General features: G+C 42.5%; 3 protein-coding genes across 4 annotated transcripts in view; all 3 read right to left on the reverse strand.

Annotated features, from left to right (window-relative positions):
• MAP3K20 (mitogen-activated protein kinase kinase kinase 20) overlaps nt 1–8,785 on the reverse strand; it is a 163,029-nt gene extending 154,244 nt beyond the window's left edge. The window contains exon 1 of one of the 2 annotated variants that reach the window (XM_043894834.1): nt 8,626–8,785. The gene's annotated coding sequence lies outside the window, so the exon portion shown is untranslated. The remainder of the gene's footprint in view (nt 1–8,625) is intronic. The other variant, XM_043894836.1, reaches the window with a different exon arrangement.
• Nucleotides 3,562–9,014, reverse strand: LOC122688502 (collagen alpha-1(I) chain-like). Its single transcript, XM_043894524.1, has 3 exons — nt 8,826–9,014; nt 7,992–8,594; nt 3,562–7,073 (listed from the first exon to the last, which is right to left on the reverse strand). The coding sequence occupies exons 1-3, from the start codon at nt 9,012–9,014 to the stop codon at nt 7,023–7,025; spliced, it is 843 nt and encodes a 280-aa protein (XP_043750459.1). The 3' UTR covers nt 3,562–7,022.
• Nucleotides 9,015–10,730: 1,716 nt separating this feature from the next.
• LOC122688667 (60S ribosomal protein L17) lies at nt 10,731–11,354 on the reverse strand. Its single transcript, XM_043894837.1, has one exon. It carries the CDS (start codon nt 11,313–11,315, stop codon nt 10,761–10,763), a length of 555 nt encoding a protein of 184 aa, XP_043750772.1. The 5' UTR covers nt 11,316–11,354; the 3' UTR covers nt 10,731–10,760.
• Nucleotides 11,355–12,630: the final 1,276 nt, after the last annotated feature.

Raw genomic sequence — 12,630 nt, forward strand, 5'->3', positions numbered from 1 at the left:
TGAAGAACCTGAGATTCCCACTGCCATCTACGTGACTGTCTGACCACATATTTACTTTTCCCTTTGAGCTTTCCCTCCTTGAAAATCATTATTCTAAGGGGATCAATTTATAATCAGAGAAAGGATAATCCGAGTTGCAGATTAATTATACTTAGAGCATCTTGGGGAAGATCATTACCTGATCAAATTATGTTCTAAAGTTTTAGGTGTATTCTCCAGTGAAGACACTAGAATTTAATAAAAGTCATCCATATAAATGTATTTATACAGTACACCCAGTCAAATGATGCTGTCATTCTACAATGTTAAAACAATTTGCTTTTACACAAGAAAGACAACTTTCCTCCATGCAATAATTCCCAGTCCTAATTCTGTAGCATCCTAACTTTGGTTTCATAAACTCTCAAAGCTGTTTTAAATGCTAATGATAAGTATTTACCACAGAGCACTGAAGAGTAAGTTAGAACAGGGATATGACAAAAATGAAAGCATAAGAGAGTGTTACAACTCTGAAAATATTGAAAATCACTAACTCAGTGGTTGAATCAAATCACTGGAGTCCTCAAGTAGTAAGACTTTAGTAACTACTTCAGTAGTAGTTAACTACTACTTTAGTAGTGGTAACATTTTTTTAATGTTTAAAAATTTCCCTAGGGAATTCCCTGGTCATCCAGTGGTTGGGACTCTGCAATTTCACTGCCTGAAGCCCAGGTTCAATCCCTGGCTAGGGAACTAAGATCCTGCAAGCCACAGGGTGCAACCAAAAATTTTTTTGTTTTCCTTAAATTAAAATTTAAATATATTTTTAAACTATTAATTGCTGAAAGCATAAATAGTACCATCAGCTTATTATCAAAAATGGAACTATAGGAAGAAAACCTTCAAAGGGAAAGTTATTTTACTTTTCAAAGTTTTTAGCCTTCCAGTCTCAAAAAAAAAAAAAAATGGACTTTTGTCCTGGATTTTTGAAAAAGAGGAAAAAAAGAAACTCATAAAGTTTAGAATTAGATAGATGTGAGTTAGAATTCTGCCTCTAGGGAATCCCCTGGCAGTTCAATGGTTAGGACTCTGCATTTCCACTGCAGAGGACACGGATTCAGGATTCAGGGAACTAAGATCCCACAAACTGCCCAGCACAGCCAAAAAAAAAAAATAAAAACTCTGCCTCTACCTCTCAGTAACCATGAATCAATCACTTTTCTCAAGACCATGGTATTTCCAGACCCAATAAATGAAATATCTGTTCTGTTACCAAACGTCTAAAAACTGATGGTCCAAAAGTTACATGTTTGCATAGTATTATTTGACTTCTTAAGCCTTATTTCCAAGTAACAGGTATTTGAACACAACATAGCTTTGATCCAAGAGAAAGACCCAGTTAGCTCTAGTAGCAAATCTGCGCTGACCAGCTGTTAGGCCTTGGGCAGGACACTGAGCCTCTCTGAGCGGTTTTCTCCCTGGCAGTAATACCCATTCCATGTAGTTGTTGTAAAGTGGGAGACGCTGTGAAAGGCCTTGCCCAAGGCCCTGCACACAGTACATAATACTCAATAAATGGAAACTGTGGTTACCTAATTATTTTAAGAAAGCTTGATATCATATTTAACCATCTATTTTTTCAGCCCTTGTAGTTAGGATTGTTTTCCTCAATAGTTTTCCTTTCCTTGTTTTCATAATTGTTCTATATTATATCTCCATTAGTTTTGCAGAGCAAAAATAGATTACTGTATCATTGATTCCCTAAATCCTTATTACAGTATCTAAATTCCTTTGTGTATGTTTTATATTTTTTCTCAATCCTCTCTTTGCAACTGCATGCACTGCAGCATGCCAGGCCTCCCTGTCCATTACCAACTCCCGGAGTTTACTCAAACTCATATCCATTGAGTCGGTGATGCCATCCAACCATCTCATCCTCTGTCATTCCCTTCTCCTCTTGCCTTCAATCTTTCCCAGCATCAGGGTCTTTTCAAATGAGTCAGTTCTTCACATCAGGTGGCCAAAGTATTGGAGTTTCAGCTTCAGTATCAGTCCTTCCAATGAATATTCAGGACTGATTTCCTTTAGGATAGACTGGTTAATTTTAAAAAATTAAATCTACTTATAAAAGGCTTAACTTTATTAGAAAATAGACTCTTTTTCTGGATTTTTTTATCTTTTAGGTTTATACAGGCCTATTATTTCTCAATTCAGATCCTTTCTCTATCCTTTACTTATACTACTCTATTTCCTCTCTTCACAAAAGTAAAGTTAAAAGTTTTCTGATACAATATAGAAAAAAATTCATTTGTTTTGTCATGATCTGAATATAAACAAAAAAATCAAACCCCAACCCTCAACAAATTCCTTTGCCAAGCTTGCTGCCCTAGTATTTATTTATGCTAGCATTATTTCAGCCTCCTTAATGAAGATTAGTGAATAAACTAATAAATATGTGCTTTATCATATCATGTGTATAAAAACAATACCACTTGGATTACAGTTCTGTAATTCCTTTTTTTTTTTCTGCAAGTCCTTTTCAAAAAGGAGGAAAACTCTGGGTTTGATATATTTGTTTATAACATCAAGATCAAAGATACAGAGATTCTGTTCCTGAACAGGATTGCTATTCTGCTATGATAGATAAGTTATGTAAGACTAGCTAGAGACGAGGTATGAATAGAACTAACCGTACTGTGTCTACCCGAGCTGTTGCCTTCCTTCCTCCAAGGCTGCCACTAGAAAGCAGACTGTCTTGTCTAGAATAGGCTGTACAGCACCATGAAGAGGATCTGGGTATCTAAGAGAAGCCAACTTTAAAAGTCTAAAACCTAGAACAGCTATTGTTCCACTTCTTTTCCCCTCTCTCCTTTATCACATAAATAACATAAATCTCATAAATAACATAAACATAATATAAACATAAATAAAAGATCATGGCATCCGGTCCCATCACTTCATGGCAAATAGATGGAGAAACAGTGGAAATGGTGGCAGACTTTATTTTGGGGGGCTCCAAAATCACTGCAGATGGTGACTGCAGTCATGAAAGATGTTTGCTCCTTGGAAGGAAAGTTAAGACCAACCGAGACAGCATATTAAAAAGCAGAGACATTACTTTGCCAACAAAGGTCCATCTAGTCAAGGCTATGGTTTTTCCAGTAGTCATGTATGGATGTGAGAGTTGGACTATAAAGAAAGCTGAGCACCAAAGAATTGATGCGTTTGAACTGTGGTGTTGGAGAAGATTCTTGACAGTCCCCTGAACTGCAAGGAGATCCAACCAGTCCATCCTAAAGGAGATCAGTCCTGGGTGTTCATTGGAAGGACTGATGTTGAAGCTGAAACTCCAATACTTTGGCCACCTGATGCAAAGAGCTGACTCATTTGAAAAGGCCGTGATGCTGGCAAAGATTGAAGGCAGGAGGAGAAGGGGACGAGAGAGGATGAGATGGTTGGATGGCATCACTGATTCAATGGACATGAGTTTGAATAAACTCTGGGAGTTGGTGATGGACAGGGAGGCCTGGCGTGCTGCGATTCATGGGGTTGCAAAGAGTCAGACACGACTGAGCAACTGAATTGAACTGAAATGAACATAAATCTCTACTTGAGCCACAGGGTAAATACTTCAGTTAACAAAGAGACTTCTATGACATATTTTCTTGCCAGAAATGTTGTTACTAGAAGCAAAATACATGAGGAACAGAAATGTAGGGAGAAGGGGTACTGATGCCCAAAAATGCCCTGTGGAAATGTGTCCCTGCTCAAACAGAAGCCTAGCTAGGAGACTCCCGGTAGGTACAACCCAGGACATGGATCAGTGCAGGTGTTTCTCGTGTCAAACAATTACAAGTTTTGAGCACTGAGTGATTGGAGGCCTGAGGAAGAGAACAAGGTCAGAGTCTGACTACAGCAAAAAAGCATGGAGTGGGCATATTTCTATGGGTTGGCTAGAAGAGGAATTCACAGGTGTTGGGGGTGCGGGTTGGGGTGGAGGAGAAAGCAGTTGCTAATAAGTAAGAAAGATTTACTCGGTAAATAAGCCCACCCACTCAAGATTCTGCTTCTGCTCAGCTCTTGTTTCTATTCTTATTTCTACTTTTGTCAAATAGAAAGTATCTCACCTTCCTAAGTGTAAATAAGTGCAGTCGCTCAGTTGTGTCCGACTCTTTGCGACCCTGTGGACTATAGTCCACCAGGCTCCTCTATCCATGGGATTCTCCAGGCAAGAACACTGGAGTGGGTTGCCATTAATTTTGGACAAACCTAGAATAAAGGTTCCCGAAGAAGGGGAAATATGAGAGTTAAAACTTGGTAACCTTGAAGTAACAAGAAAACAAACAAAACCCGGGGCATTAGCATTAGATAAGACCAAAGGAAGACTCTACAGTATGTATCACAGAGCCAGAGGCCGGGCTATCTGTAGACAAGTTACAGATGGAATTCAGGGTTATCAGAGCTGCCTAACAAGAAAATATGCCACCCTGTTAGGTAGTGAGTTCCTTATCACTGAGCGTGTTCAAGGGGAGTGGGGGAGGAGACCAGGAGAGGAATGAAGAGTTTCGTAAAGATTCACTCCAACCCTGTGAGGACGCCATGACTAACCAACCTCTCCCTTCCCTTCTGAGGGATACAGTCATGAACCTGACACACACAGAGCCCTCCCTTGTGGAGGAGCCCGGTGTCAATGTCAATGGCGGGAATAATGGAGATGACTGGGCTGTCCTCCTAAATTTCCCCTCCTCAACTGGCTGAGAAGGTGAAACTATACTTCACATTCCTATCCCACAACTATCTCCCCCTCTTCTTGACTTCCAAAGCAAAGAGCTTTTCTGACCTTGAAAGCCCCAGTGTGACCACAGAAAATAAAAACTCTTTGGATGACAATCTACACTATTCTTTTCTCAGCATAATGGAACTGCATTACCCCATGCATCAGGCTGGGCTGTGAAGCTCAATGGTGCAGTACCATTTACCAGAAACAGGTCCAAGCTCCTCAAACATGGGTGCTCCCTCAGGGGGAGTACCCAGCTCTGTGAAGAAGGTATATGAACAACACACATCTTACAGCATTGATTTTCCTTTAAGATTTGGGGGAAGAAAGATGCTTGGCATTTGTTTGTAGTGGTTTGTTCAACAAGTCAAACAGTACAGAAAAGAATGCCAAGGTCACCTGAATTTTTAAGATTAAATGCAGGATCTGAGAGAAGGTGCTTGCTTACACCGGAAATATTTATGGTTATACCTACAGATCCCTGAAGGAATGCATTCTTCCCCTAAATAGGACATTTTGGTAGAAAAGTTCAATCAGCAAAGATTTACTCCATGATCTTCAGGCAGCAACTCTTGCCTTCTCTTTTTTATTTTCTTCTTTGGAGGTCCAGAGATGAGTCCATAAAGAACGTTGGTCCCTGAAGGTAATCTGTGCTCAAAATTAGCTGTAAGAATGGTTTCAATATTGGTCTTCTAGGTCATAATCAACCACTATTCCTATAGCTCTGAAATTCTTCAAATTCAAATGTACTAATTTTCAGATTCTCCTCCCCCTCCCCAAGAATATTACAAAGCTGTGTATAAATCGTGCATAAACCCAGAGGTATGCACAAAGTTGCTTTAGAAATCCTTATATGCAAAGCAGGAAAATAGCTATGAAAATCTGCTAGCCCTCCATGTACACATAAGTATAATCTGGAAACAGGGCAGGCTACCAAGGGCAAGCCTTAGCTGGGAACAGGTGAGACAGGCAGCTTTCTCTCAGTAACTCGGGAATGTGGAAAACCCCTTCTCCACCACTCAGTGATGGTGGCTGAAGTTTCATGTGCTGGCTGAAGCATTTCCATGGGCTGTCTCATATCCTTCTGCTTAGGAAGCAGGGATTACTGTCCCCAATTTGCATGTGAGGAAATTGAGGATCAAGCATGTAAAAGTTGCCTAACTTAAAAGTGACACAACTGAGATTCATATTCAGGTCTGACTTCAAAGTCACAACATTTTTTCCACCATATTTTCCCCATGCTATCATTCTGCCTTCTCTTTCTAACTTGTCTTTTTTTCCCCTCCCTTTAAACAAACCCTTTTCTTATTCTAGTAATTATTAGATTGCTTACCATTTACCTAAAGTTCAACATGAGGCTTTAATTTCCCAGAAGCCATTGTGACGCTGGGATTAGGATGTCAAATGCCTGGCTTCTTTGTTCTCACAGCATCTTCTACTGTGTTGGGATTATTTAACTGCTATTAGAGCATAATCGATGGTTCAGCTGTCCAGAGGAGGGTCTGACACAAAAGCACCCACATATCAGTCAGACCAATCTAAGCTCGAGCATTTATAGCTCTCTTTCCTTCCCAGGTACAGTTTCCTGGTCACAGCTGGAACTCTGCTTATTTGTGTGTAGTGGGACAAGGTTAATAGCCACACAAGAAGTAGCCTAAATGATCCCTGCAGTACACCAAAAGGTGCCTGAGCTGTTTCTATTGCATTCAGAGAGACAGGACATCCGCTCCCTGTCATTCTGTCCTGGGTCAAATAAAATGGAAAGCAAATGATGCAAATTAATTTTGACTTCCAACATCTCTGGATACAGATATAAGGCTATCTTATTCCAAGAAGGATTATATCACCACAAACACTCTTCTCTGTTTTTTTTTTTTTTTAACCACTGATTCTCTTTCTTTCCTCTGAATCTAACAATTTCTAAAATCAACTATCCACTTTTCTCTTTCACCCCACACTAATAGTTTCACTCCATGTCTGACCCCTTTTCATGAAACATCACTGTAATTTCTCCAGTGTTTTCTCTGATGACTAGATTATTCACTCCATGCCCCTCTTAACTCCTGTTTATAATTTTGAAGCCCTATCAAAGTCAGTTTCACTGCTCTTTCCAGATAGGCATTCAGCCAATATATTGCCAATAACACTCACTCTTGTGCTAACTTAAAATACACAGTGTAGCCTGCCAAGTATCCTTATTTGGCAAGAAGGTCCCTTAGTTCCCAAGATCTTTGACCATCCATTTTTAGATCCAAATCCTCAGTGCTTAATATTTGGATATTTCTCTCTCTCTTTTTAATTTGTCCTTATGTGTTCCCTGAAAGAATAAGGAAAAGAGATCAATCATCTGTTTGCTTTCCTAGACAAGAAAAAAATGTCCTTGCCATTATGGTCATTTACTCTGGAATTATTACCACTAAAACTTTTGATATAAACAAAAATATTTTCCAGTTTAAAAAAACTCCCAAAATAATCCCCAGAAAGTTATAATAAAAATTAAATTGTGAAAGATTAAACAGTACACACTGCTCTAAAAGACCATGTTTCTTTATCTTAATTCCCTCTTTCCAAACAAACTAAATTCGCATTCATTTACAATTTCCCAAATCTCTCACTATTGTAGAGGAACAGAAAACAAAGGCTCCACAAATGACTAAAACTATAATTAAAATGAAGCCATTCTATATTTTTTGAAAGTCAAAAAACGACATGATATTTCATTGTGGAGATGGGCCTACTACAAAGAAGACATTAACTGTCTTGGATCACTTGTTTACATTTTGTCTAAATGTGTCTGTCGGTTTGATTCCACGGAATCCTAGCTGTTCATTTCAACGGAGGTCAGGAGAGCAACGTTTCTCATGAAACAGCTTTAAGGTTAAAATATGAATATACTTGAACAACCACCTTAGCTCAAAAATCATCGAATTAATTCTGTAAGTCGATTCTAATTCACTATCATTCATGAGAAGCTGCTTATTGTAATATCACTGGAATAGGACACTAAATGGTGTTGCTTTCATTATTAAAGAAAGTAACAAAAATAGTAATTAAGTTTCCCCATAAACAGTGCTTGTGCAAGACCCAGAGGCACATCAGAAACGAACATTTTCAGCACTCTAACAACGACTGCCCATTCAGTAAGCAACTCGATGTCCTCTGGTCAGTTTTCTATTAAAGTTTGTCTGCAAGCTGTCAGGAGCCAAGGCGGCTTGGCGGCCGCCTCAGCCTTTACCTCCAGGCCTGGTGCACTTCCCCGAGCCCAGGAATCCGGGACGCCAGCGGGTCGGCAAAGGGGCCACCCTGGCGCCCGCGGAAGGCCCGGGGGCCCCTCGAGGTGCGGGAGGGCGCGGGCTCCCCTTTCACGGCGCAGGGCTGGCGCGGTCGCCCTTGGCGGGAGGCGAGCTCCTGGGCCGACCGGCAGGAAAGCAAAAGTTAGTGGGCTCTCCTCGCCCGCAAGCACCTCTGCCGGGAAGCGGCCTGCACCCTGCGCTGATTTGGGAGACTCGCGCCTCGCCTCGCGAGAGACGCCCGGGTAATCCCCGGCGAGGCCGGCGCTCCGGCGTCCGGAGAAGGAAAGCGGCGACCCGGAGGCGCCGCACGCCTGGCCGAGACGGCCGGAGACGCCCCCGCTGCGCCCCACTCTTCCGGGCGCCAACTTCTGCATCGGATCCGCGCGAACTTCCCGAGCCGCTCCCGGCCGCGCAAGGCCGCGGGAGCCCGGGACGCCGGCTCCGCATCGGGCGGGGGTGCCTGCCGTGGGGGCCCGGACCGCGGCAGGGCCTGGGCCCGCGACGCCGGGACGAGTCGCGATCGCGATGGGCCTGCCCCCCACCCTCTTCCCCGCGGCCTCCGGCCTGGCCCCTTACCTGGCTCCCAGGCCGGGCGCGAGCAAGAGCCGGGGGCGCCGAGGCCCCGCGCGCGGCGAGGGCAGGGACGGCTACTGGAGTTCGAGGGGACGGCTGCCGGCGGCGCGGCTCCCACGCTTCCGCCCGACTCAGGAGTTGAACATTCCGCCTCTCCGCCCCGCGCCAATGAGGAAGACAGTCACGGCAACAGCACCACCTACCTCCGAGCGCGGAACCGCGGGGCCTCCCTGCAGGCGTCCCGCACGGCCGCCCGGCTGGTCGCAGCGCAGACGCGCCAGCCAGCCAGGCGGGGGAGGGCGCTCCGGCTCCCCGGCTGCACCCCTAGGGCACCTTGCGCCCCGCGCCCCGGAACCCTGCCAGGCCGCCGCAGGCTTCACACGGCACCCCATACTGGGGGGCGCGGGGAGAGGGGGTATGTCTCTGCGCCTTTTTGTGCCTTCACATCTTTGCACTCAACTCATCCTTATCCATAAACGTTTACTAGGAAAAAAGCGCTGGGATACAAAGACAAGGGAGGTTGCTTCGTGCCGGACAGGAGTTAATTATCTACTTGGGAAGAGGACCGACGTGTCCAGATATTTCTAGGGAGATAGGGCTGAAAGCTGCTTCAGAGGAATGATCAGTAGATACCTGCGTAATTTTGAGGAGGGGTCCTGGTCTGTTTCCCTGGTTGCTGACGTAAGCGAAGCCGATTTCAGATGAAACTAGAAGGCATTCCAGGGGTGAGCAAAGGGTGGAAACCAGTACCGGGGAAACAAATTACGATCAGTGAGGAGGACGGTTCCATGAAGCAAACAAACAGGAGATGAGGTTCCAAAGATGTGGGCAGCACGATCCAGGGCTCACTGAGTTTGAATCTTATCTTCTATGGACACAGGGGGACTGTGGAAAGTTAGACTCAAAGGAATGAAATAGCTTTTGTGGGTTTTTTTTTGTTGTTGTTTGTTTGTTTTGTTTTTTTAATGGTGATTTCGAGAGAGCAGTCCACAGTGGATGCAGGATGGGTTGCTAGGGCAAAACCGGGAAGCAGCATATGGTGACCACATGGTTATGCGCTTATCAGGACTTGGTGAATACAAAGTAGAATTAGGAAACAAGAAATGGACTTGAGAGACATGTTTCAGGAAGAAGCCACAGGAACTGGTGATCCACTAGAAGTGAAAAGGAAGACGAAAAAGTCTGAGATGATGCCAAGATTTCAGACCTGTGTGACTGGAAGCATGATGGTGTCATTGACAAAAATAGAGATAAGCAGACTAGGAGCTGGCTTTCTGTTGAGTTTGAGGTCAAGGGAGGGAAAACCGGTAGAGATGCCACAGTTGAGACGTGAAACCGATTCAGAGAAGTGGTCGGGAGGGAAATATAAAATTTTGAAACCATTCATATAGTTAAAAATATCAAAGTGGAGAAATGAGTGGGAAAAAACCCACTTTCTAGTCTGTGATTCAGATTAATTATTTGAATTTTCCCTCTGATTAAAAACTGGAAATTTTAGCATTGATAGATTCTATTTGGAGAACTGAAAATTTGGATTAGTGAAAACTGTCATGCTAAAAATGAAAAATAAAACTCTGGTATAGGTAATCAAAGAATTACATAAACCATCTAACCATTCAAGGGAAAACTAAGGCTCTTTAGCACAAACCTAGGTATAGAGTGACTCCAGTTATTTACCCCACCTTCAAAGGCACTAGATTGTAATGGAAAGGACACTAGGATGGGAACAGAGAACGTGAGTTCTGGTTTTAGGCCTGCCAATTATCAGCTGGGGTATTTTGCTAGACAGGCCTCAGTTTTCTTCCCTGCAAAACAATATCACCCATCAAATGTTAGCTGAAGTTTCCGGCTTTAAATTTCTTAATAATACTGCTTTAAATTTAGAGCATATGTCATAATATTTTTAGCCACAATCCCCTTCCTTTCCACCTATTCTTTTCTTCATTTTATTTTTCCTCAGATAATTAGGCTAAGATAATAACCAGCAGGAATGGTGAATACTAAAAGGGAGTCTCATAGATATGCCGAAAGGATAACCCTGTAGGCATTCTCTTGTCTTCCCAACTAGGTTGCAAGGTCCTTGAAGTCATAGATTCTTTTTTTTTTTTACTTTTATTTGCATTTATTTTCTGCGGCATTTATTCCCGGGCCATAAGTTTTTGTTTCTTCAGTTTCTTCTGGGATATCTTTTTCTTCTGTGCAACCTCCTCTTCTGGTTTAGGAACAATCTGTTCTTTTTCAGTAAGGATCATCTCAATGTGGCAGGGAGAGCTCATGTAGGGGTTGATCCGACCGTGAGCTCTGTAAGTCCTGCGCCTCATCTTGGGGGCTTTGTTCACTTGGATGTGCTCAATGACCAGAGAATCTACATCTAAGCCCTTAAGTTCAGCATTACTCTCTGCATTTTTGAGCATGTGTAGTAAAAATTCAGCACTCTTTTTGGGCCACCGACCCTGTGTCCAGCCCCACTGTTTGGCCTGTGCACACCTACCAACTCCACCATTGTAACGACGGAATGGCACACATTGCTTCTTTAAAGTGACATCCTTCAGATACTTGGTGGCTTTTCGGATATGCATACCCTTTATGGCCTGGGCAGTCTCACGAGTGTTCTTAAAGTGAACACGAAGATTTGAACCTCTTGATTTGCATGATTTTGTGGGGTTTTCTGGGTCGAGTGAATAGCGCACCATTTTTAAGGGTCAGCTCAGGCCGCTTACCGGAAAAGCGAAGTCATAGATTCTATTGTATCTGTTTATAGCTGAAAGAAATATATAATTGTGTAATAAACTGATTTCTTCAAGTCTGATTTTTCTGGGTCAACTTGCCTGTTTCCTTATGGCTATACTGAGCTCTTGAGGTCCCAAACTTAATCAGTATACTCTAGTGTTTATTCCTATGGTCAATTTTTATTCTCAAGGTCAACTCTGCTTTTTCAGACTTGCAAATCTTTTTGAAAGCATATTGGTTAATTCTCACCAGACAGAGTATAAGTTTACAAATGTAAATAGCAATAACAAAAGAGAGCTAGTTAAACCTCTCTTATCAAGCTTTCCTATTCCTTTATTTCACATGTCTCTGTACTAAAAATAGATGTACTTTCAGCAGTGGGGTGAGTTAGAAGTCCTTAGCACCCTCTTATATCCAAGAATACCCTCCAAAATAAATATGCAATGTCAGTAAAAAAAATCAGTATTTGCTATGCAAATATAGCTTAAAAGTCTCCTAGCCCCTTATTCAATCAGATTGTCACTAAGTTCCTCTAAAATAGAAATTCTGGAGCTGCTATCAATGGATCAGAGAAGTGCAGGCAGACCTTTCATTAAGAATGGAAGGAAAGGCAACTTGAAAGGAAGAAAGCATTCTGAGTATTCTTCACTCTTCTTGTAGTGATAAGAGCTGTCATGCTTGTACATTGGAACATTTTTTTCTAGCCATCTCAGGTCTCCATCTTAGATTGTGACTGATTTGTGTTTGAATCATAACTAAGAATTGACCAACTTTTACACAAAAGTTGATGTTTTACCTCCTGCGCAATTTTGGATCCCTAGGGAAAAAGGCATACAATCAAACATCTTTTAAGATAAGTAGCCTTTACCTTAAACTCACAGATGAACCCCAGGTCATTTTTTGAGCTTAGATTTCACATCAAATTTGAGGACTAAAGGACTCACAAGAGTATTTCGGGTACCAAATCTGCTTAGGTTTTCCAGGACATCAAAGGAGCGGTAGGTCAAGAATAGAAATTGGAGACTTTTACAAAATTAATTCAACAAGCATTTACTGAAAGGCAGGCACTGTGCTGAGCTTTTTGATTGTAGCAGTGACCGAAATAATGTCCCTACTTTCACAGTTTTCAGAGTGCCATGTAAAAGCCAGTAAAGATACAAGCAGTGTGCTAAGTGGGCAAATATGCGGACCTACAGCAGGGCACCTGACGCAGTTTCAGGAAGTCAATAAAGGCGTCCAAGAAAAAGAAGCCCTGAGTCCATATGAGAATGATGTTGA

This window comes from Cervus elaphus, chromosome 33, assembly GCF_910594005.1.
Source record: "Cervus elaphus chromosome 33, mCerEla1.1, whole genome shotgun sequence".
Classification (NCBI taxonomy): Eukaryota; Metazoa; Chordata; class Mammalia; order Artiodactyla; family Cervidae; genus Cervus; species Cervus elaphus.